Source organism: Ailuropoda melanoleuca, chromosome 14 (assembly GCF_002007445.2).
Source record: "Ailuropoda melanoleuca isolate Jingjing chromosome 14, ASM200744v2, whole genome shotgun sequence".
NCBI classification, from domain to species: domain Eukaryota; kingdom Metazoa; phylum Chordata; class Mammalia; order Carnivora; family Ursidae; genus Ailuropoda; species Ailuropoda melanoleuca.
The window spans coordinates 31,951,508-31,975,919 of NC_048231.1; the positions used below are offsets into that span (position 1 = coordinate 31,951,508).

A 24,412-nucleotide genomic window follows, 5' to 3' on the forward strand; every position below is an offset into this window, starting at 1 on the left:
CAGTGGCCCAGAGAGGGCCCGGAAGTCACCTGAGGCCACACAGCAGTGAGTGGCAGAGTCTAGAGCCTGTCCGGGGCGCAGTGTCCCTTGTGAACTCCAGCCCCGTGCTCCTTTCAAACACAGATGCCAGCTTGGTTTGGAGCTGCCATGGGCCTGGGGAGAGGGGAGGAAAGTGGGCCAAGAGCTCAGGGCTTAGTATAGCTCAGCACAAGGGCTTCTGGAAGCCTCAGCTCACTCAGGGTCCTCCTCCTTGAGGCCCTAAATGCCTCAGATGTGAGCTTGATCAGGGCTAAGCCTGAGACAGGGACCTAGACCCTGCCCCACAGGCCCTTCCCTCCCTTCCCCAGCAAAGACTCCTCACCTGCTCCGCATGGACGCACACCTGGCTCAGGCACTCCTCCACTGAGTGAAGCCTAGCGCAGCTTGGAGCAAGCACTGGACGAGGAGTCAAAAGCCTGGGGATCCAGCCTGGCCGGGCCACTTTGTAGCTGAGCAGCACTGGGCGGTTTCTTTTACCTCTCTGACTCCCTTGGCTATCAAAACCAAAGAGCAGAACTCTCCAAGAGCAGATAGGGGTGTGGTAGTCACGTCCCCACGATCACATGCATGGTTCCTCAGCAGAATGAATTCAAAACCAGCTCCAGAGTCAGACTGCGTGGGACTGAATCCCCCCGAGTGCTGGGCAAATTTGGGCAAGTACCTTAGTGTCCCTGTGCCTCAGTTTCCTCATCTGTAAAACAGGGATAATAGGGATGATAATAATAGGACCTATCCCCATAAATTAGTTGTGAGAACATTAAGTAGGATAATATAGGTTGAGAGTTGAGAACAGTGCCCAGTACACAGTGAATGCTCAGTAAAAATCAGTCTTTGTTGTTCTTGCTCATTGAACCATGATTAAACCCCAAATTCCCCACCTAGTAAATGATATGCAGTTGGAAGACACAGATGTTTGTCCATCCAAGAGTCAAGCCTGGTGCCTCGGACAGGACAGTGAGCGTGGGAATGGGCAATTGCTTAACACATGTAACTGGAAGTATGAACACCTGTAAAATGGGCACATGCGAAACCCTGAAGTCCCCTTCCCCAGAAACCCTCCCTCCCTCACCCAAATCATCTCCTCCAGGGGTGGAGGGCTGGTGAATGAATCTTTGAATGATACATATTCCTGTGTTTGATGTTCAGTAATAATGAGCTTGTATGCAGGCTGAGTCATCAAACCTGATTCACGTCTGTGCCGTTCATACAAAGCCATACAATTCCAGAGGCACAGCATCAACGATCCTGGAAATTCATTCATTCAACAACCATTAATTGGGTGCCTGGTAACCTCCTGATTCATGAGTTGGAAGTGGGTAAAACATTATTTAGAAGCTACACAAGGGCAGGCAGGTAACTTAATGTTATTGGGCACGTGTTCCTAAGCACCTGTCCTCTGATCTTGAACAAACTATACTTACGTGGCCTTGTTTAGGAATTAATGAGAGCCAACTAATCTTTCAGAAGACCTCAATTTGCACTTTTGGTCAAGAGCCCATCAGCCTTTACAAATGAAGACCTGTCTTTCTGGGTTGGGCTAACTCCTTTGCTAGTTAAAAGCTTTCTGTGTCTTTAAAAGGGGGCGGCACCCTGTCAAATGAACCCTAAAGCATAGGCTGAAGGCGCGTGAAGTCCCACCCACTTTCTGTGACGTCCTGTGCCCCGGCTTCTGATTGCCCGCCTCAGACGTCAATCGCGGGGCGTGTGTCTTGCTGGGACACAGTGGAGGTCTAGCCTGTGGTTTGCGGAGCGGTCGGGTGTATTCTCCGCTCGCCCCCACGCCCTCGAGGCCCCCGCCGCCCGACCCAACGGCGGAGCCAGCCAGTGGCTTCCGCGACGCCCTCCCGCACCGGATCGCTCCTCGCTGGGGCGGGACCTGGCCCGACGGCTCCGGTCACTATGGTCAGTGGTCGTGGGGGGAAGCGGGGGAGGAGGAGCTGGAAGGGGAGCGCGGTAGGCGGGCTCCCTGCCGGGGCGCATGTGCGCTCGTGGGACGGGGGACGAGCGTCAAGCTCAGTCCCCAGGGCGGGTCCCGCGGCGTTCGGACCCCTGGGAAGAGTGAGTCGGGACGGATGCTGGGGGCCCCCGCCCTTCCCGGGAAGGCCCTGCAAGGCCCTGCCGTCCCCCGTGGCAGCGAAGGGGACCCAGCCCGGCCTCTAGAACTCCCGTGTCCCTGGCGTTCTAGCCTCTGGTGTCTAGTCCGTGGGTGTCGACCCGACGGCGCAAGGTAAGCGCCCTCGAGGGGAACGGGAACTGGAAGCCTCCAGGGCTAAGGGTCGGCCTCTTTGTTAAGTAGTCCCCCAGTGGGCAGCTCACGGCGCCACCCACCCAGGGGCTCGGCCATCGGAGACGTCCCCCTCCAAACCCCACAAGTGACCTAGGAGGTGCAGGAGTGGCCGGTTACGGGACCTCCTCTCCATCCCGAAGATAAACAGACGGTGTGTGCCTTAGGACGCCCGTAGAGAGGCTGCCTCAAGTTGTGAGGGACGTGAATTAGGGGTCCAGGCAAAGCGAAGACTAGAGGGAACCCTGATTCAGAGTACTGCTGGAGCAGAAATGGCCCCAGAGACCCTCTGAACCAGGCCAAACCAGGAAGGTGGGGAAACTGAGGCCCAGGTAAGGAAGGGGCTGGGACTGACTGTGGTAGACCTGGGACTTGAACCCAACCTCTGGACTCCCCGGTCCAGTGCTCCTTGTGTTGCATCAGTCCACCTTCCAGGTTGTGGGGGGAGGGGTCAGGCACTCTGCAAGGGACTGGGTGTGAGGGCTGCCTAAAACCCTTTAATCCTGAGCCCCCTACTCCAGGGAGCCGGTAGAGTGTAAGGGCTGGTGGCCCCCATGGCGGCTTGGGGTCACACAGCTCTGAGTTCAGATGCCGCCTCCACCCCTTGGAAAGCCAAGAGGCTTTGGTTGGTCTCCCCCCACCCCCACTCTCCACACCCCAGCACTATTTTGCACATCTGTACAACGGGCGCTGTGAGGACCAGGTGAGGTGATGCACGTGGGGCTCTCGGCCCAGGTAACTAGCCGTGGCTGGTCCTTGTGACAACAGAGTCCGGGAAGTGGCTGGACACAGGTGTCTGGTTCTTCTTGGCCTCCTCCCTCCCATGTCCGCGCAGGGAGATGGTCAGCCCTTCAGGACGCTCTGGGCTGGGGCACGGGTCAGCGCCTGGTCACAGCCTGGCACATGCAGCAGGTCCTCCAAGTCGGGGGCGTCCTGGACAAAGCAGCCGGCTGCTGGGGCATCTAGAAGCATCAGCTTCCTGCTTCGCCCCAGTGCCCGAGCATTTCCCTGGCTCTGCTGCTCCAGGAGGAAGGGGGCCCCGGTGTTTCTGCATCCATCACCCACTAGGGAGTGGCTGGGGCTGGGGTCATAATGGGTTTCAAACGCCACCCCAGAGGTGGAGGCTGGCATGCCTTCTAGAAGGCCACCATTGGGTAGCTGAGGACAGGGCAGGGACAGTGGGGGGCGAGGACCTGAACTTTTGGTCTCTGTGCTGCACAGCCAGGCCTCCGACCCCACCTTCCCACGGCCCTGGACTCTGAAGACCAGAAGGTAGAGGGCAGACGGGGTCAGAGGCACCAAGGCCTCACCGTGTCAGGGAAGGCCTGGGGGCCTGGAGAGGGGTGAAGTGGTTAATCCACCGAATCGGATGTCTGTCTGGGAATCACGGCCTGGGGGAGGGCTGTGCAGTGTCTGTTCTTTTTTTACTCGGCATTTATTGAGCACCTACCGTAGTGATTGTTGTTTCTGCGTGGTGTGACTGGTGCTGTTGGTGCGGCTGGGGGGCGGGGAGGGGGCGGAATGTCTTTGGGAAATCCAGCATCTTCTTTCCTCTCCCATTTCAAAGTCACTGGGCTAAGCTGGAGGAAGGGTCCCATATAGAAGACACGGAGCCCCTTAGGAAGGCAGGGGCAGGGATGAGGTGCAGGCCTGGGGCGGCCACTGGCTGGGGCCGTAGGTAACAAGCGCTCACTCAAAAGGCATTTACCATTTGGTGAGTCAATGAGTGTGAGGGGTGAACAGTAAAACCACAGGGCCCTTCTGCGCTTTGTTTTTATTTGTCAAACAAGCCCCCAGGAGGCAGGCACCCTAGTCAGGCCCCATGATGGGCAGTGATGAGAAAGACCAGGGGTGTGACCCCTCTTAGGAGCTTGCTGCCTGTTGGTCAAGACAGAGCTGAACACAAGTCATTCCTGAGCTACTGATCACGGCCTCGGAGGCCTGACCAAGGGCTTTGCAAGCACAGAAGAGAGCTGGTATGCTCTGAGGGTGCAAGGAGTGTCAGGAAGGCCTCACAAGGAGCCTTTTGAATGGGGTTTTGAAGCATATATAGGAGTATTCAGGAAGGATTTGAAGAATGGTACATTCCAGGCAGGGTGGGACAGCGCTTAAAGGCCTGGAAACATGGTTAAGATTGGGATATTCTGGGAAAGGTCTGTGTGGATGCATGGCGCTCTGAGGAGGGAGGAGAGAAAAGGAGGGAGGGTCAGGGTGTGTTGAGAAGGGCTTCGCATGCTGTGCTGTGGGCTTTCAGTTTATTCTGCCGCTGGGGAGGGGGTGAGAACCGTAACCTACTTCAGACAAGTAAGAGGTGGCTGACTTGGATGATCTCTCTGGCAGTGCGGTGGACGCAGGGTTGGAGGTGGCCAGGCGGGTGAGACCGGCTCACGCATCTGTTCGCCCACCCACTCAGTACGCATTTTTGGAGCATTACTGTGTGCCAGGCACTGGGGATCTGGTCTTGACAGGCACGCAAAGTCCCTGCCCTCGTGTTGTTGACATTCTAGTGGAGGGACAGACAGATTGCAAGGAAATTAGTGAACCTACATGGCAGCCAGTGTGCTGAAGAAATGAAGCAAGTCAAGGTGGGGGGATGGGGGAGGGGCGACCTTACACAGGGCGCTCAGGGAGGACCTCTGAGGAGGTGACGCCGCCTGAGTCTTAAGAAGAGGAGCATCCAGGCAGCAGGAATAGCATGTGCAAAGGTCCTGAGGTAGAAATGGGCATGTATTGTTGGAGGAACAAAAAGAGGGCCATTGAGGCTGGAGCTCTGGGAGCATAAGGTAAGCAAGGCCGGCTGTTGTAGGACCCGGCAGGTTGTCCTCAAAAGGCTGAGTCTTTTCCTAAGTGAGGGGAGCCCCGGGAGGGAACTGAGGAAAGTTGTGCCCTCTTCTGGCTTCCATGTGAAGCAGCCTACCCCAGCTGCTGTGGAGGATGGTGGTTGGGGGGTGGGGGGCAGGAGCGGAAGCCGATGCTGTTGCAGCCTCCCTGAGGGCAGACGGTGGCGACTCTGGCCTGACCCAAGAGCGGAGCTGATGGGGAAGAGAGGGTGCAAGAGGGGTCCTGGGTTTGGCGTGAGCTCTAGCTGGATGGAGGGGCCTTTTGGGGAGCCGAAAACCCCTGGAGGGGAAGCAGGTGTGGAGCAAGAGAGCAGTTGGGGCACAGTAACTGGGGGTTGCTGGTCAGACATCCTGGTGGCTGCTGGCTGTTTGAAGCCAGAGCTTCAGGGAGAGGTCAGGGCCAGAGATGAAAATCGGAGGGTCCTTTAGATGTTGTGTGAGTCCCGGCGTCAAAGGAGAGGTGGCTGGGGTCTGAGTTCAGGGTCTCTGCAAGGCTAGTCAGTAACTGTGACCCAGGAGGGGTGGGAGCCCAGATGCAGGGGCTTCCCTGTTTCCTTAGCAGAACAGCACAGAAGAGGCATGGGGGGGGAGGCTGAGTAATAGCCCCCGAGGATGTCCACACCTAATCCCCAGAACCTGTGAACCAGGTCCCTCACATGGCAACAAGGGCCTCACAGGTGGGGTGACGTGAAGGGTATTGAGATGGGAGAGGGCCCTAGATCACCAGGTGGGCCCAATGATGGAATCACAAAGGTCCTTATAATAGGGGTGGGCGGGCAGAGGCAGGAGGGTTAAAGTGAGGAGTTGAGACAGTGGAAGGAGGGAGATCATGGAAAGTGAAAAAGGTAAGGAAATGGGTTTTCCCCTGGAGCCCGAGAAATGCAAGATAGCAAATCTGAGTTGATTCTAAGTCACGGAGTTTGTGCTAACTTGTTATAGCAGCAGTAGGAGACCAGTTCGGGGCACTGGGTCATCCCTGGATCTTTTGCCTCCAGTCATTGTAGTCACTCATCAATTCCAAAACGGATCATTCTATACATTCCTGTATTATACATGCTGTCCTAATGTTGACAGTTCAAAGGGTGTTTCCCTCCAGCTCCAGCGGCAGCCCACTGTGGGGACCCCAGACCCAGGCAGACAAGACCAGGGGTGGGGCCCCGGGGAGGCTTGGGAAGGGACAGGGACCTTCTGAGAGGAGAGGGGAGGTTGGCAGGGTTCTGAGGCCTGTCTGGGTGACCCCTGGAAGCCCTGGCCTCTGCTGTGAAGGAGCCGGTAGGTTGAGGTCAGGCCACGCGGTGAGTCGTGGCTTCTGGGGTACTGGGCCTGGTTAACGAGGCTGACTCAGCCTGTGGTCAGCCATGCCCGTGGAGCAGCCTCAGAGGGCGGTCGGGCTGGCCGCGGGCTGGCATTGCCCGCTGGGGCCCAGGGTGGGCCTGTGAGAGGCCCACCAGCCCCTCAGAGCTGGGGTTCGGGTATGTGCATAGATGCAGGAAAGGGTACGTTGATGGGGGGCTCTGTAGGCAGAAGTATGAGCCCAAGGCCTGACCATTGAGGAGCCGGCAGGAAGTGACAAGGGGGCACGTGTGAGGGCCAAGTGGGTTCTGTTCCTGGAGGATGAGAAGGTGCAGAAAGGCACCCAGGTCTGTGAATACTTTTTTTTTTTTTAAAGTCAGCTCCAAGCCCAGCGCGGAGCCCAATGTGGGGCTTGAACTCATGACCCTGAGATCAAGACCTGAGTTGAGATCGAGTCAGACGCTTAATCAGCTGAGTCCCCCAGGTGCCCCCTGTTGAATACTTTTTGATGCGCTGGGTGAGCAGGGTCCAAGTCCCTACTAAAGATTGCCTCACTGTGTGACCTCAGGCAGATAGCTTGGCCTCTCTGTGCCTCCGTGTCCATTTGTAAAACAAGATATTTCAAGGCTTAAATGAGAAGGTCCACAGCCCCTGCCGTAGCGAATGCACAGCGATGGTGGTTTCTTCATTCAGCAAGTGATCACTGAGCACCTGCTGGGCGCTGTTCCAAGGACTTGGGGTACACCGTGAACAAAAGGGACCAAGGACCCTGATCTTCTGGAGCTTTATGGTCCTACTATTTTGCTTCTTATGAAAGCCCAGGGAGACCGAATTCAGACCTTGAGCTGTGCCTATTCCAGGAGGAGCCTACTGAGAACTCCTGGGAGGGCAGGGGTCCTGCTTGGGGTCACAGGTCATCTCATGAGACAGGCCTTTAGGGCCAGTTGGACTGAACTGCCGGAGCCTGCTCCTTTTGGCTCCGCCTCTCCCCATCCTGCAGATCCTCGAACAACGCTGGGCACATGGGGTTCCCTTGGGCAGGGATACAGAGCTGTGGGATAGAACTCCCCCATGACCCTGGCGGGGGGCCACTCCCCATCCCCGCTTGGAGGCATCTTCACCAGAAGATTTCAAGGCTTTGAATCAAAGTGGTTGGATGCGCAGATTGGGCTATAGGTGGCGGGTGAGGCTGGCTTTTTGCTAGTCTGAGGCTGATGGAGCAACGCTCGGGGCTAAGTGGCCAGGTTTCTGGTCTGTAGAGAGGCTTTGGAGAGCAGACCAGAGGAAAATGGGGAACCTGACTCTCCCCGCATTTGGAGGGGGTGTGCCTCGGGCTGGGATCAGCTTTGCCACAGTAGCTGCTTGGATTTCCACCCGGGCTCTGAGGCTGCGGGAGGAAACCAGGCCAGGGAGACCGAGGCCAGGCTCCCAGCGAGGACTCAAACCCGGTCTGAATGCCGAGCCCAAGTGCGAGTGCGTGGGGCTGGGTCCTAGGATTGCCAGGGAAGAGCCAGTGAGGGAAGACCTGTCCTTTTCTCACTCTGAAATACAGGCCTCAACTTAACCTGCTTCCAAGAGGAGTTGCCAGCTGCCTGACTTAATTAGCAGGTGTTTGCCAACGAGCAATTAAAGGCTAAAATCCTTTCAGGTGTCCTGACTAGGTCTGATGGGACATCGTCAGGCCTATGCTTTCAACATAACATCCTGGAAATTTTCAGCCAGGATTAGAATATAATAAAATAACACCAATTAGAGTCAGCTAATGTCCAACCCAGAGAGCACTGTACCAGATACATGGGCCAGTACATTGAGGCTATGCCCAGGTTCTCCCTGGTGTTTGAGACTCTAGTTTTTCCCCAGAGCTGTGACCAGGGCCATGTTGCTGGGGAGGGGGAAGGGGACAGGGACCTCCTGGAGCTGAGTTGGGCCATTCTGGAAAGCCCTGTGCCCCCTGCTGTTCCAATAAATACAACTACAACCACTAAGGGGGCGCTGGAGCTAACCCGAGGCTCCATCACCGGCGGTAATGCGCCAGGGAACCGTTTGTCAGGAGGGGTAAATGTTGAAATAGTATCGACTGAAGCAAAATAAAAAGGTCACGAGATCTGTAGAATAATAAAACACACGCACACATAAAACAACTCTGTAGGTTTAAGAAGACCAATTCATTCCTCTTAAATGAGGCCCCCTGGATAGGCAGATTCAGAGACAGAAAGTCAGATGGTGGATGCAGGGGCTGGGGGGTGGGGAGTTAATGTTTAATGGGTAGAGTGTCGGGGATGGAAAGGGGTGATAGTTGCACAACCATGTGTGTACTTAATGCCACAGAACTGTACACTTGAAAGTGGTTACGGGGGTATATTTGCTACGTACTTTCCCTCAATAAAAAGGTACTTATTGAAACACGTGCCACAGGGACTACCTATGGGGGGGGCGTGGCAACAGGGACAAAGGGGAAGCCAGTGTTGACATGGGGCTCTCGAACCCCGAGTGTGAGGAGCTCCGCCCTCAGCGGCCAAGAGGAGCCCTGAACTGCTATTTAGTATTTTTCCTTTAAATTTAGTAGCCTAAGGAAATTTGCCCCACAGGCCAAGTTTATATTATGGCAAGTGGAAAACCTAGATGGGCTTCCCTGGTCCGAGGTGTGTGTCCCTTTCCCTGATCTACGCTAGTAGTCCCATTTTGACTGTTGATGGCGCTTCTCTACCATCTTAAGTACTTATTCTTACATAGTTCCGATGAATTCCTTAAACTCCTTTCCATGCCTCCTTCACTGTCTTCTCAGAAATGACTACCTACACGTTCCCCCGCCCCATTGTCTGCTTGGGTTTTGTTTGGGGCAGGCCAGACAGAAGCAGCGTTCAATACCGGGGGTACTGCTTTTTAATCCATGTTCAGAAAGACCTGAGCCCATGTTTAAGTCCACAGTCTGTAAAAACATGTCTTTTGTTAGTGAGGGTGGGTAATGGGAGTCTGGAAAGAAGCGAAAGTATGAGCGAGAGGATGCTGTAAGGGCAGGCATGCCTGCTGTGTTTACACATACTTGAGGGGCCCCTTGCTTTTCCCTCAAAGCAGAAGTGGATTTTTTATTCTGAAACTTACAGGGTCCCGGGGGTCACTGCTTTATCAGCACATGGTAGTGGGAGTGCAAAGTGAACCATAGTGCAGCGGTGGTTATGCCAATAATGGACCTCTTCCATGATTTAGAATAGATCAAAACATGTTAACTTTTCATAAAAATGCCAACCAAGTTAGTAAAACTGGCTTGTTTTGTTTTGAAGTAAGCTCTGTGCCCCATGTAGGGCTTGAACTCATGACCTGGAGATCAAGAGTCGCAGCTCTACTGACTGAGCCAGCCGGGTGCCTCCAAAGCTGGCTTGTTTTACGTTTAAAAAGTATTGCAAATGAAAATGGGACCCTGTGGGGCGGGCGCCTGGCTGGCTCAAGTCCATAGAGCTATGACCCTTGATCTCCGGGTCATGAGTTCAAGTCCCACGTTGGGCACAGAGCTTACTTCAAGAAAATGGAACACTTTTAGGCTCCCTGCTCACTGGCCAAAAGACACTAGCACAGTGGGAAGGAGTTAAAGGTAGTTGGAAGCCGCCTTTCTCCCTTGCAGGATTAGAAAGTTTGAAGGAAACTGAAAAGAGAATTACTTTCCCTCCAGATGTCCTGATGTCTTTTAACACCATGTCCAGACATCTGTAAATCATCTCTTGTTCCCTCTGTGACAAGTGTCCTCAGCCTGGGGGATGCTGCCGTAGGCACTGAGCTGGGTAGAGAGCTAGACTCTCTGCCCGGCTGAGGCCACAGGGGCAGGAGGCTGGGACCTGGCCTGATGGTGCAGAGGCCTTAGCCTGCATTGCACACAGTGTTCCTTTAAGGTCTAGCAGCCTTGTTCCCTTGAGAGCTAGACTCTGAGCTCTGTTTGCCTAGCAGTTTGGCTTGGTAGAATTTCCATGGGTTTCAGAGTCAGATCTGCATTAGATCACTTCCTGGCCCAAGGGACCTGACCTTGTCAGTAGAGTGGGTATAATAATTGTGGTTGGGAATAAATGAGATAATGGGGATATATATGTAAGCCTCTGTCCCAGAGCTTGGCACATAGTAGGTGCAAAATCATGGCCCCTGTTATTCTCTATATCTTGGACTTAGGATAGCAGCAGATCATCCAACCACTTCCCACACATCGGCTTTCAGCCTCATGGTCACAGGACGACTGTTGTAATGTAGATATTGCATCTGCATGGAAGACAGGAAGGAGGAGGAAAGAACAGGACATACCATCTCTGTTCGTTTTATCCCAAACCAAAGCCTTCCCCGAGCCCCCCAGAATACTTGTCATGGATCCAGTTGGCCAGCCCTGGTCACTTGGATGCCCACAGATACAAGGAAGTCTAGAAAAAAATCATTGAAGAGGATGTTAAGGTTGTCATGACTTAGCCCGGACATTTTCTACCACATTGCCTGGAGTAAAACAGGGACTGTTAGTAGGGAAGAAATGGGTAGTGGCTGATGGAAAAACAGCCTACGGCATCTGCCCCAGAATGATTATTTGACTCCTTGATGGTTCCCCTGCCCCCCGTCTGAGCTGAAGTGAGGAAAGAGCCTGATGCTGACTTAATTTTGCAAAGAAGTAGGGGTGGAATGGAATGGAAGTTTCCTGAAATAAACCCCAGAATCTCCTCCCCCACCCACAAGCATTTGCATGCCCTGTCCCCTCTTTTAGAAAGCCTTTTCCTCCTGTTCTTCTTGGGACAACATATTTCATCCTTCTCCACTCAGGTTTTTCTCTGGGAAGTGGGTGTGACACCCCCCCCCCCCGCCAATCCAGGAGAGGGCATGTTAGGCCACCAGAAAGGGAAAGAAGGAATAAAGTGTGAGTTCAAGGGAGAGCCCAAGCCTGACTTGGATGGGGTGGGGCAAGCAGGAAGGCTTCATGGAGGCAGTGGCTTTTATTCGTTTAACAAACCTCTCATCCCCTGCTCTGTTCCAGGCCCCGTGATGGGCTCTGGGGCATCAGGTAAATGGAAGGTCTCAGGTAGTGTGATATGCTGTCCAGTGCCAAGGGAGGCCTGCATGGCTTTTGGAGACCTTGATGGCGGGGGGCATCTAGGCCGCCAGAAATGCCTGGTCAAAGCAACTCTCCTCATCCTGGATGCTGGACACGGGAATTGGAACTAAAGCAGCTCACTGTCAGAAGTTTGAATCTGTCCATTGTGGAGATGGGTGGCCCCAGAAGTCACTCACAGCTCATTGTATGATCCTGTGGCCCAGCTCTCTGCTTCCAATGTGGAGCTCTGGTGAAATCTAATCATCAGAAATCCAGACTTTTTTTCCAGGTGGAAAGGGGCTTGCAACCTCAAGAATCCTCTGTAAGCCCTCAGCTCTATGGGCTGTCAAGTCCGTGAGGAGTCAGAGCGGCTGCCCAGGAAAGCGTGGTCAGAGGCATAAAGTGAAAGTGGTCAGCTCTGACAACACCTCTGTCCAAAATGATGGCAATAAATGGATGGAAAACTGGATTTCCAATCACAAAAATCCCAAATAACACCAACTTCACAGCTGTGCAGTATTATGTAACTGTCCCCTTGGGGTGTGTGCGGGCACTGGAGCCACTTCTCTTACACTAAACGCCATATAGCTTTGATACCAGTTCCTCGTATGTTATCTTCATGCTGGAATCAGAGCCGTTCTAGGGGTGGGTTGGAGGCAGGGGTGCACCTGCCACTTCTCTGGGCAGAGTCTGGGCAGGAACAGCATGAGGCAGAGAGGAGGCTGGCAGGGAGTTGGCTGTTAGAACAGAGGTGTCTCCTGCACTTTCCCTGGCCCCGAAGCCGCCTCCTGCCATTACCTGCTCCCTGTGGATTTCTTCTCAGCTCTCCAGAGCCCTGCCTCTGGACCAGGAAGCTTATCTCTGGGTTGGAATAGACTCAGACTCAGGCTGGGCTGCGGTATGGACTTCCGCCGGTAGGTGGTGCATCTGCCAGATGTTCTAACCTCTATTTCCAGCTTGTCACACAGCGCTCTTTGTGCAGGCTGGATGTTCAGGAATTGGCGAATAAAAGAATGAATGAGTGAGACAGGAAGGACAGAACAAGGGGACATGTCATACTCCAGCATGAAGGCTCACTAGGTTCAAGGGGTTATATACACTAAAATGAATCCATTTGGAAGTTACAGGATGACACCCCTACGTGATGGGGCTGACCCTGACTCCTGTCCAGGGAACTGACATCGGAGAGAACTGGGAATGTGCCTTTTGTGGGAAGGTACCATTCCCTATGTCATGTAACTAGCTGTTCAGAGGCTTTCTACTTGGTGGAAGCCCATCAGTTGTTTTGAAATTGTCACAGCTTTGCTTCTTTTTCTGTCTTTCAGAGTGAAACCTCTTTCAACCTAATATCAGAAAAATGTGACATTCTATCAATTCTTCGGGATCATCCTGAAAACAGGATTTACCAGAGGAAAATCCAGGTGAGACAGAGGTTTGCAGGGGAGAGGATCTTAGAGCTAATGTGCAGGAGCTGGGATTGGAGTCAAAGGTGCCACTTTGAAAGCAGAACAGCTTAGCATTGGTGCCAGGCTCCCAGGCAAATTAAAGGGCTCCTAAAATATTTTGATGTTGGGCATTTGCCTTAGTGAGAAATCTTTTAGTTAAGATATCTATATATAGAAAATTAAAAAAAAATTTTAAAGCTTGATACTATCCTAAGTGCTTTATTCACCCACTGAGACCTCGTTACAATGTTGCAAAGTCAGTACTTTTATTATCTACATTTTACAGCTGAGGAAACCGAGGCACAGATATTAAATGGCAGGCCCCAGTCCTACAGCTAGTGAGCGGACAAGCTGGGATTTGGGCCAGGAAGCCTGATCTCATAAGCTGCAACCCAGAACCACAGTGCTAGGGCATCTCTCAGCGGGGAAGGGCCACTCCAGCTGGGCTTTGCAAAAGGGGAGTTTGCCAGCATGCAGGGACAGCTCACAGAAGCAGGGCAGCAGGAAGAGCCTGGGCTCTGTCCATCTCTGGGGCAGCATGCCTCTGCTTCTCTCTCTCATTGGCAGGACTGTCTCCTGCAGCCACAGGGAACACTTCCTGGGGGCAGGAGCAAGGGCTGGGCCGCAGGGACTCGTGTACCCTGGAGCCCTCTCAGGAGATGGGGTTCCCAAGGAGCATGACCTTCCCTGCTGCCTGCCCGAGATGGGCCCCATTAGCTCCAAGCCTTCTCATTGTGGTGGTGGTTGCGGTGGGACCAGGGACTCCCTGACGCCTTGAAGACCGTGCTTTGCTATCAAAACCCGACTGTAGCCCCATGAGGCAGCAAAAGGAGCCTCGAGGGCATTTCAGAGGGAAATTGGCAGCTCAGAGCAGAGCTGGAGGTGGGTGGGCTGGGGAGGACTGGCCAGACGCTTAGTTATGTCTGAAGAGGCCTGCTCTACCGACTCTGCGGACACAGACATCCCTCAAGGCCTCTGCTCACCCGTGCCTCCCATGCCATGCACACCACTTCTGTTCCTCTCAGTGCTATTCCTCCAGGAAGGCTTCCTAGACTTTTGATGCCACTGCTCCGAGGCACCCCCATGCTTCCCTTGTCCTGTCATAGTTGTCTAACAGTCTGTCTTCCCTGGACTGTAGGCTGCCCAAGGGTGGGCCATGTCGTGCTCATCACTCGGCGCCTGCCGCAAGGACAGGCTCAGGATGGTTTTACATTTGTGTCACAGGATAGCTGGGAGACTGTGAAGGGGCAGCCAGTCTGAGAGGAGGCACCGGGTGCTGCCTGGGGGAGGTGGAGGCCCTGGTCCCCACAGGACATGACACGAGGGGTGATGGGGGTGCAGACATCCACATTTCCTTCTCTGCCCCACAGGAACTCAGCAAAAGGTTCACCGCGATCCGCAAGACCAAGGGGGATGGGAACTGCTTCTACCGGGCCTTGGGCTATTCCTACCTGGAATCCCTGCTGGGAAAGAGCAGGGAAGTCCTCAAGTGAGTGGGTGTTAAGGGACCGCTGGGTGGGCTCGGGGACCCTGGGTCTCCCTGAGGGGGTTTCCTAGGCACAGGTCTACCAAATGTGGAGTGAGCTGCCATGGCAGGGATGGGGGCAGCCAGGCGGTCTGGGATGGAACCAGTGAGCTCATGGGTGCTGTCACTCTGGCTTGAGTTCGCCTAGGTGGGGTGCACTGTTGCCTTTTTGAAGACTCACTCCAAGAAGAAAACGAAGCTTTGACCATTCTGAGTAGTTTCAGCCGCCCCTGTTCTTGAATGTGTGTGTAGCCTGGGTCTTGACCCGATGCTGAGGAACGTCTCTGTCCAGCAGCTGCTCCCTAGAGTGACCCTTTAGTACTTTGGGTCTAGGCTTACGTCAGGGCTTCTCTCGTGTCACCTTTCGCTCAAACTGCCTGGATCTTGAGTGTGGTCCCAATTCAGTCATCTAGGGCAGGCTTCTGTATGTCTCCCCAACTCCCAGGAGACGCTGCCGCTGCTCGGTCTCAGAACGTACTCTGAGCAGCAAGTTGCTGAGAGACCTGCTTCTTGATCTTGGAGCTCTCACTGCCCTGGGAGGATCTGATGAAGCCCGCCGCCCCCCGCCCGCCCTACACGCCCCGCCCACGCACACGGGAGCAGAGTGGCCATAGGTCACAGAGTACTCAGGCCCGATCCCTGGGCCCTGGTGCTAGACCTGCTTTGTGAGGGCAGCTTTCTCAGCGGCACTCCTGACGGCTCGGCTGGGTTTTCTTCTTGTGGGGCTGTCCTGGGCCTTACGGGGTGCTTAGCAGCATCCCTCACATCCTTGCTAGATGCCAGGAGCACCTTCCTCCCCAAGTCATGACCATCAAAAATGTCTCCAGACTTCATCAGGTACCTCTGTGGTCAGGGAACAAGTCAAACCTGGTTGAGAACGGCTAGGGTAGGGCCATCACCTCCTATTCAAAACATAGATTCCCTCAAAAGGGATAGAAATTAGGCCACCTGTTCCTTACTTGGAACACATCATTCCTGAATGAGAGACTGGCTGAGTCCCTTCTGATGGAGAGTCACCTATCTCAAGTCACTCTCCTCCCCCATCTTCCCGCAGCTCTGCAGGGTCGAGACAGTGCAGTCCAGAGCAGGGCTTTTCCCCACCACCCGTGTCCCCCAGAGTTGTGCCATGCTGAGGTCTAGGGCCCTGAGGCCAGACCTCACTCTTGCTTACTTGCTGTGTGACTTTGGGGAAGGAACCCCAGCTCTCTGAGCCTTGGTTTCCACATTGGTGGAAGGTGGGTAATTATGCCTACTCAGGTGCTGTTGTGAGGACTCGGCAAGGTGACACTCGCAAAGCCCAGCCTGCGTGTGTCTGTACCAGCCCTGCATGCAGGGTCGAGACAGTGCAGTCCAGAGCAGGGCTTTTCCCCACCACCCGTGTCCCCCAGAGTTGTGCCATGCTGAGGTCTAGGGCCCTGAGGCCAGACCTCACTCTTGCTTACTTGCTGTGTGACTTTGGGGAAGGAACCCCAGCTCTCTGAGCCTTGGTTTCCACATTGGTGGAAGGTGGGTAATTATGCCTACTCAGGTGCTGTTATGAGGACTCGGCAAGGTGACACTCGCAAAGCCCAGCCTGCGTGTGTCTGTACCAGCCCTGCATGCTGTTTACCTTCACCCCTGCACTCCCTCCAGGGCACCCTTCCTCCCTGCAGTAATCACCTAGCAGGACACCACAGACAGACCCTGTTGTAGGCCCTGGGGATGCAGCAGAGAACAGGAGACAAAATTCCCTGCCTGTGCAGCAGGATGCTAGAGGGAGAAGACAGCATGGGATGTGTCCGATGGCAAGAAGTGTTGGAAAAAACCAGGTGGGGAAGGTGGCCAAGTTGTCCAGAACTGAGGCAGGGGGTGGGGGGGGTGTTGCAGTTTTAAGTAGGGGTTGGAGGTAAAGGGGGTTGCCTCATGGGCCTCTATAAAGACCCTGAATTTCGGCCTGAATGAGATGGAGCCCCTGAGGGTTTGAGCAGAGCATCGCCTGGCCTGCTGGCCGCGATCCACAGGACAGACTGGGAAGGTACAGCAGGGGACGTGCTCAGGGAAAGGAGAGGATAGTGGCGGCATGAGCAGGTGCAGGGGATGGGTTGGATTCTAGATTCCTGTAGAGGTGGTATCAACAGGACTCGCTCACGGCTGGGTGTGGTACGCAAGCCGAGAGGAGTCAAGGATGACTGCCAAGTGTGTTGCCACAGCGTTCTCAGGATGGAAGAGCCTCTTGTTGCAAAGGGGGACTGGGGAAGATTGGGAGCTCCGCTTTGGTGATGCTGAGTCCAAAATGTCTGTGAGCCTTCCAGCAGGGGTGTCCACTGGGCAGTGGGATGTACAAGGTTGGTGTTACCCCATTTTATAGTTGAGTACACCAAGCCTCGGGAAGGTTACAAGCCTTGCCCAAGGTCACGCTAAAGCTGGTGTGTAGCAGAGAGCCTCACCCAAATTCCAATGCCGTCCTCCTCCCCCTCCCCCCCGCCTCCGACTCACCTTGTTGGTTTTTAAGTCCTGGCCTGGTCTTGGCTGGGCCAGTGTGGCACTTACCAGTGCTCAGTACAGGGGGCCAACAATCATGGGTAAGGAATCAATGTGGGAATGCAGCTGAGGTTCAGGGAGGCCAGGGAGGGGAACGGGGGCCCAAAGCCCGAGAGCAACTGAACAGCAGAGCTGCCAACTGCCAGCAGTGTGTTCCCCACGTGCGCCCTGGCCAGCGCAGACTTCCACCTCCTGGTTTAGTTGTTGGTGCTCCATGCACGCCACCCATTTCCTCACTACCCCCTCCCCCACCAACAAGGCACCTGGGCCTCCCCATTGGGCTTTTAGTCCCTTGTGCAAACCCCCTTCCTGTCCCACTGGGAGTCTAGCCTCCCTTCCCAGGGGACGGACTGCAGTTCAGCCAGTGCCAGCTGCCCTTCCCCCCCGGGGCCTCCCTACTTGATCCTTCTTGCTCGGGCTGTTACCCTCCCTCCACGGACCAGTCTAGTCGCTTGTTCTGTAGCTCATCTCTGCTGCTAAACATGTCTTGGGGCTACGGGCTGGTGGGGCTCCTTGCCTTGTACCCCAGGACATGGTCTTGGAAGGGGGCTGTACTGTCAGGGGCCTGCAGTGGGAGCAGAGGGATGAGCCAGCACGGACACAGCAAGGGCCACTGGTTTAAAGGGTGGCCAGTGCTGATAAAGGTTTCATGGCTGTGGGGCAGGGAGGCCTGATTTGTGGTGGTAGACCATTCTGTGGTATAAATACTCCTTTTGTGACTGGTTTTCAAGCTACCATCATGGGGTCACTGAGCAGGGAAGAGATAAATACAGCCTACAGCCCAGTCATCTCTCCACCACCACACACGACAGATATAATAACCTCAAGAGCAGAGATAATTAGGAAACTGAGTTTTGAATATTTATCTTTGTGTTGTAGTACAGTTGAAGTAATGGCTGTGTTTAACACCTGTTTGGCAAAATTTGAAAATTGAACAGTTAATTAGCTTTTTTGAGTAGGTACAGGCTGGTGGTTGATGGACAGGGTGCTAAGGAGTGAAATGCAAATGGGGAGTGGCCTTGGGGTAGGAGGGAGGCTGAGAAGGAAGAGGTTGGGGAGCTAGGCCAGGGTCCTCCCTTAGACGTTTGTGCTGAGGAGCTGTGTCCTAAGGGAGAAGGCTGTGCTAGGTCACTCCGGAGGTCCCCATGGAGAGGGAATGGGAGCACGGGAAGGCTGGGCATGGCCCTGGCCAATACGGCCAGAACCACGGGGACAGGAAGGAGGGACAGAATTCAGAAACCTTTGAAGGGTAGAATCAACAGGTGTGGGAGTGGGTGGTGACTACCTCAATCTCTAAATCTGTGAAATGGGTGTAACACTCCCTTCCTGAGATTGTATATGCTGGGGAGGACAGAAATCAGTGTGTAATCCACAGGGAAGTGCACTGAAAGGGAGAAGGCAGTCACCTGTTAGTGACACACTCCTCCTCAGTGTCAGGGGCAGTGGGTCAGAGTGGGAGGACACTGACGGTCATAGCAGTGCTCCATCAGCATTTCCCCGTGAGCCATCAGTCTATCCCCTTTAGGTTCAAAGAACGTGTCCTGCAGACCCCAAATGACCTTCTGGCTGCTGGTTTTGAGGAGCACAAGTTCCGAAACTTCTTTAATGCTGTAAGTTAACCTGGGCAGGATGGCTGAGGGTCCAGGTCTTTCCCTGCTGGCAGAGTGGACAGGAATAGGCACTGGCTGGAGAACCCTCACAGCCCATGGTTCTGTGGTTGTGTCCTTGCTCTTCCCAGCTGGGGAAGGACAGCTGCTTCCTGCGTGTGGCGACAGGGAGCCCAGGGCCCGGACCTGCCCTCCCACAGGGAAACGGTACCTCCTTTGAGGCAGTAGCTCTCAGGCTGGAAACATCCCCAGCCTCCTTCATCCGTTCCCTCTCTGTCCTACTTCCCTGGTCCCCTTAGTGAAGGGGGTGGGGTTAGAGGATTCAGTTCTGAATCTATAAATAAGAATCCCAGTAACCACAGTGATGGAAGGAAACCCAACTGCTGTTCCCTAGACAGGACTCTGGGCTGAGGTATGCACTGCAGAGCATTTCTAACCCTCTACTTAGCTTTGGTCCCAGACTGACTTACTTTGGTAACTCAATTTAAGGATTTAAAAATGGGAACACATGGAGGGGGAAGGTCCTGTGGAAAGAGTCCCATGGGGGAGGGTAGGTCTTGCCTGTGCCCTCCCGACTGACAGCCCGGCGGGGTGCAGTTTTACAGTGTGGTAGAGCTGGTAGAGAAGGACAGCTCGGTGTCCAGTCTGCTGAAAGTGTTCAACGACCAGAGCTCCTCGGACCAAATCGTGCAGTTTTTGCGCCTGCTCACCTCAGCCTTCATCAAGAATCGCGCGGAATTCTTCCGACACTTCATTGATGAGGAGATGGACATCAAGGACTTCTGTACTCATGTAGGTCCTCAGGGTCTCAAGCTTTGGGACTTAGCCCCCAGCCTGGGACCTGCTGTGTAATACCCACCTCCTGGGATTATACACATTGGGGAGGACAGAGCCGTCAGTGTGTGGGCCACGGGGAAGTACCGTGAAAGCCCCTCTGCCCTCAGGAGACTTGAGTACCATCATCCCTAGCCAGGGGACTTGATGTCACATCTGCATTTGTAATCTGAAGAAGATGATTAACAAGCCAGAAACAGATCCTACGTGAGCAGCCTGAATGTGTGGCTCTGGGCAAGTGCTTTCCCCATCCAGGCCTCAGATTTCCCACCTGAGAAATGAGGGCCTTGGACTGGACTGTTTACAGAATTGCAAAGTAGCAGCCCCAGGGTCACATTTGTCCTAAGTTGTGTTTTGTTTATGATGTATGGTACTTATCTGAAACGGAGTTGCCAACATTTAAACCCTGGGCAGCTTTCTTGACTCTCTGGATTTCTCTCGAAGATCCAGCTCCCAGGGCCTTATTCCTGCAGGGCCACAATCAGCAGAAGCAGAGCAGGAGCCGCCCTGGTTATGTGGGACACACTTGCCAGACTGCCACCATCTCTGCCTCTCTAGGTTGCCTCTTCAGCATTCGGACTCACTCACTTGCCTAGCCCCCCCTGTGAAATCCCTTCATGATGGTCCTCGTCTGCTCTGAGATTCTTTGGTTCTGTGCATAAACAAGCCTAAGCTCAAAAATTTCTCCCCACCCCTCCCCAATTCTTGAAAGTAGTATTCTCTTCTCATATACCACTAGAGTCTGGAATCAAAAAAATAGAGTCAAGCCTTGCAGTTCTAGTGGGTTTCTGGCTGCTCTTCCCCATGGCTTGTGTCCTCCTCTAGAAACAGGGGATGACAGTACCTACCTAATGAGCTTTTGTGAAAATTATTTCCCAGCATAGATGCTTTGACCCAGGGCCATGAAAGCCAGGGCTGGACATCTCATCTGTCCTCTGCCAGGCCTCCTTCCTAAACTGGGTTTGTTTTTTCATTTCGGTCTTTGCAGGAAGTGGAGCCCATGGCCATGGAGTGTGACCACATCCAGATCACAGCCCTGTCCCAGGCACTGAACATCGCCCTGCAGGTGGAGTATGTGGATGAGATGGACACGGCCCTGAACCACCACGTGTTCCCCGAGGCTGCCACCCCTTCCGTTTACCTGCTCTATAAAACATCCCACTACAACATCCTTTATGCAGCCGATAAACGTTGATTAATTTTAGGCCATGCAGTGGAGCCTGTCACCTAACGGGACTGCATTCTAAATGGAACATTCCGGCTTTTCAATTTTTTAAGCAACTTAAACTATAGTTAGAAAATGTACAGCCTTTTGGGCAAAGTCACTGGGAATGAGGCCTACCCATTATGGACCATGGTAACTTAGTGATACTGTTAGTATTTATTTTCATGGAGGATCAAATGCTTTCTAACTCAGGGCTACAAAGCCAGAACCCCTAGCTCTGCTCCGAGTTGCCTGAGACCCTAGGCAGGTCACCTCCCCTCTCTAGGCCTGTTTCTTCATCTGGAGAAGGTTCCTGACAGTGCTGACATTCTGTTGTATAAAAAACAGGGCCCTCTGGTTTCCTTTCTGTGCCTCTCTGTTGGGGAGGAAAAACTCAAGGTCAGCTGTCTTCAGTGACTTAGTTCTACAAAAAAGAATCCATTCCAATCAGCTGTTAGACTGGACTTTGGTGGATGGCTGACTGAAGTGTTGGCCACTTGGCCAATGAGAGGGCTTCAGTGTGGTTCCAAACATTCACCATGGGAGTGTTTTCTTACCCTAACTTAAGGAGGAAAAAGACTTTTATGCCAAAGTCTAAAAAGGGGCCTTCAGCATGAAGCTCAAGTTGTTGTGACCCCCTCTCTACCTCTCTCAGGGCCAGAACTGCCTGCCTCTGGGCAGGCCCTTCAGGATTCTGCTGCTAGCCCTACTTGAAAAGAGGCAAGGAAGGCTGGGGTCTGGGACCAGGAAGCTGTCTCACCACCCCCAACGCAGCCTGGAAGTAGAATCTAAGTAATTGTGCAGGTGCAGACAGCAGTACACGCAGCCAGACTCCAGCTGGGCAGGGCAGACATGTTTTGCAAAGCTGTCTGTGGCTTCTTTCCCTTTTCCCCCTTCTGCTCTGTTTTGTGGGCTTGGAGGAAGTTAGGTGGGAAAGAAGAGAGACAAGCCCAGGAAACTGGCAGTGGGGGCGATTCCTGTTGTGGAAACTGCCTAGAAGCCAAGAGCCCTGGCTGGCAGCCTCCTCGTTCATCCACCTGGACATGCCCCTTAATAACCTTGTCACTTTGCTGTCCCCAGGACCTTGAAGAGTCCCAGCTGATCTGGGGTACTGCTAGCAAGCTCTCTTCCTCTGTGGGAGGAAATGGAGACTGTAGAAATGGGGAACTGCCCATGGGTTACTTCCCTATAGCAGACTGATAAGGGCTTGAATACAAATAGCAGATTTGTATCATTCTGCCTTTGTGAAGACAGATGTTAGGGTGTTTTAATGCCAGGCAGGGACCCAGGTTCCCCTATTGCCTTAGCTGGAGCTTAAACCCAAGGGCTCATGCTAAGTGATTATGTCACTTTTCCACAAGAATGTAAATCTGACCTTGATCTCTGAATTGGTAATGTCCCACCCGGCTCTGGGTAGGGTGCTAGGATCTGTGACAAACACACTGGAAGAACGGGGGAAGTGTTATGTGACTTGGGACTATCAGAATCCCCATTTTCAAACCGAAGGGTATGAACACAGCACCAGGCTGAATGCCCGTGGCTGCTCCAAGGGACTGCGGGATGGCCTGTGCCTCCAGCTGGGCTCTCACGCACAGCATAAGCAGCAGCTGCCACTTCCTGGCATGTGTTCACAAAAACAGAGATTTCTCTTTGGCAGACTGGCTGAAGAAATTCCCTCCCAGGCTTCCTATGCTGTGACTTCCAGGTCTGAGAGCCCACCAGTGCTCTTATGGGACCCTCTTCTCAGGAGAGATCCTATCAATTTAGAATCAGAATGCCACAGAGGCAAATTTTCTCATGTTCTTATAATGTGCTTCTCCCCTTTTTCACAAAACCCCTGGTCCAATCCAAGCCATTGCTCTCTGCCCTCACATCTGCCCTCAGAGGGTGTGAGGGCAAGCACCAATGCTGAAAAGGGAGTGGCAGAATTCAGAACTTGTTCAAATCCAGTCATCTGTGGAGGTCACTTTGTCTACAGCAGCCAGTGATGCCGGCATTCACACTTCCTGGATCATTCTCCACCCACCTCACAAGCCATCTCTGTCCAGACCAAAAGGGGCAGGAGAGTTGCTATGAGAGTCTGTCTTTATAACTGCACGTTTACTATTTTCTTTCCAAAGGAACTTTATAAATGGGAATGTTTTGCAACAAAAAGAACAAACTGTCCTTGCTTTTGACTGTGTTTCTATTTTAAGCACAAAGGGGTTTTGGAGCCAGAGCCGCCTGGGTTTGAATCTCCCCTTTTCACGTACTAGCTCTTGGCCAAGAACTTCACCTCCGAGCCCTAGTTCCCACATCAGTGAAATGGACGCAGCACAGGGTCACTGGTTAAAGTGGAACAAGATTATGCGTGAGATCTGATACCCAGTGCTCTCTACAAGTGGGGAAGCAGCAGAACACTTGCTGCAATGTAGGCAAATACCTCCTTGCCAGGGAAACTGGCTTCAAAAATGGGGGAGTGTCAGGAGCCATCCGACAAGTCTAAGAACCATTCTCACACTGCGCAAATGGGGGCAGGAGCTGCGGCCCAGTGAGCAGCTGCTTAGGGCTGGGGGTGTGGGCGGGCCCTACAGCTTCTCTGGGCAGTCAGTGGAAACATTTTTCTAGCATTCAAACAGTTTCCATGACAGCTTTTGTCCTGGTTTCTTAGTATTTGGTATCTGACATGCGTTGAAGATCAACACTGTCCCGTGAGGCTTATGTGAGTGAGTGAATCACCCTGGTTCTCATTTAGTGGAAGATCCAGATACTCAGGAAGTTCTGCCCTTGGGCTGGAGGTGCCAAAGAAACCAAGGACTCACCAAAGCTTTACTTCATCAAGTCAACAGAACTGCCTGGGATGCTAACCTTATTTTTTAAAACTGACTTCCCTTAACACATTACCCTGCCAAAAAAACGGAGCATCTGCTGTTAAGGGACAAGGGCAGCATGTCAACAGACATCAGTGGGTCTGTTTAGCCTGTGACCAGTAGCCTCAGGCCTCTCATGACTCAGGTGCTGCTAAAGTTCCTTAATGCTGCTCAAACCGCCACTGTATCATCCGGATAACGGTGAGTCCCCGGCCATCCTCCATTAGCTGTCACTCAAGAACTGATCTCACAGACTAGGTTTGTTTTCTACTGCATTCTCCCTGGGTCACGGTGACCCTGGGGAGACATTCCTTGACAACACTACTGTCCTTTTAAGACTAAACATGCCCTGCGCCCACCAGGAATTATCCACGGTTTTAATCCCAGGTCTGCCACTTGGCCGCTCTGTGATCTGAGCAAGTCTAAACCACTTGGTGTCAGCCTTCTCAACTACAAAAAGGACTTGTATCTCAGAGGCTTGTTAGAAACCAAATGATAAAATAGATGAAAGTGCCCAAGAGTGCTTGGTACTTGATCAGCACTCAAGGATACCCGACTCTGAGCTCAGTCTAGTTGTCCTATTGTAGTTACCCAGAGGGGTTGAGGGAACACTGCTGCCAACCTGCCAAGCTTGTCAACCATGAAGCCGAGGGGACATGTGTTTAGAAGCCCAGACTTAGCTGTGAAAAAATCAATGCTTCTCCAGCAACTGTGGCTACTCATCTAGACTAACCTAGAGAAAGCTGGGGGGAGGGGGGAATACAGCAGAGGCAATACAGTGTGCCAAGTGCTACAAGTAAGCACGGCTACTATGGGAGCCCACCCGAGGACACTATGCGCTCCTGGGGGCGCAGGGACCTAGAGACCATGCTCAAGGATGGGGAAAAAGGCAAGCAGGCGGAGGGAAAAGCTTGCATAA

At 53.4% G+C, this 24,412-nt stretch overlaps 1 protein-coding gene across 1 annotated transcript; it reads left to right on the forward strand.

Annotated features, from left to right (window-relative positions):
* Positions 1-1,744: 1,744 nt before the first annotated feature.
* Positions 1,745-23,152, forward strand: OTUB2 (OTU deubiquitinase, ubiquitin aldehyde binding 2). Its single transcript, XM_011230930.3, has 6 exons — positions 1,745-1,941; positions 12,835-12,930; positions 14,325-14,443; positions 18,525-18,609; positions 19,204-19,398; positions 20,429-23,152. The coding sequence occupies exons 1-6, from the start codon at positions 1,939-1,941 to the stop codon at positions 20,633-20,635; spliced, it is 705 nt and encodes a 234-aa protein (XP_011229232.1). The 5' UTR covers positions 1,745-1,938; the 3' UTR covers positions 20,636-23,152.
* The last annotated feature ends 1,260 nt before the right edge of the window (positions 23,153-24,412 follow it).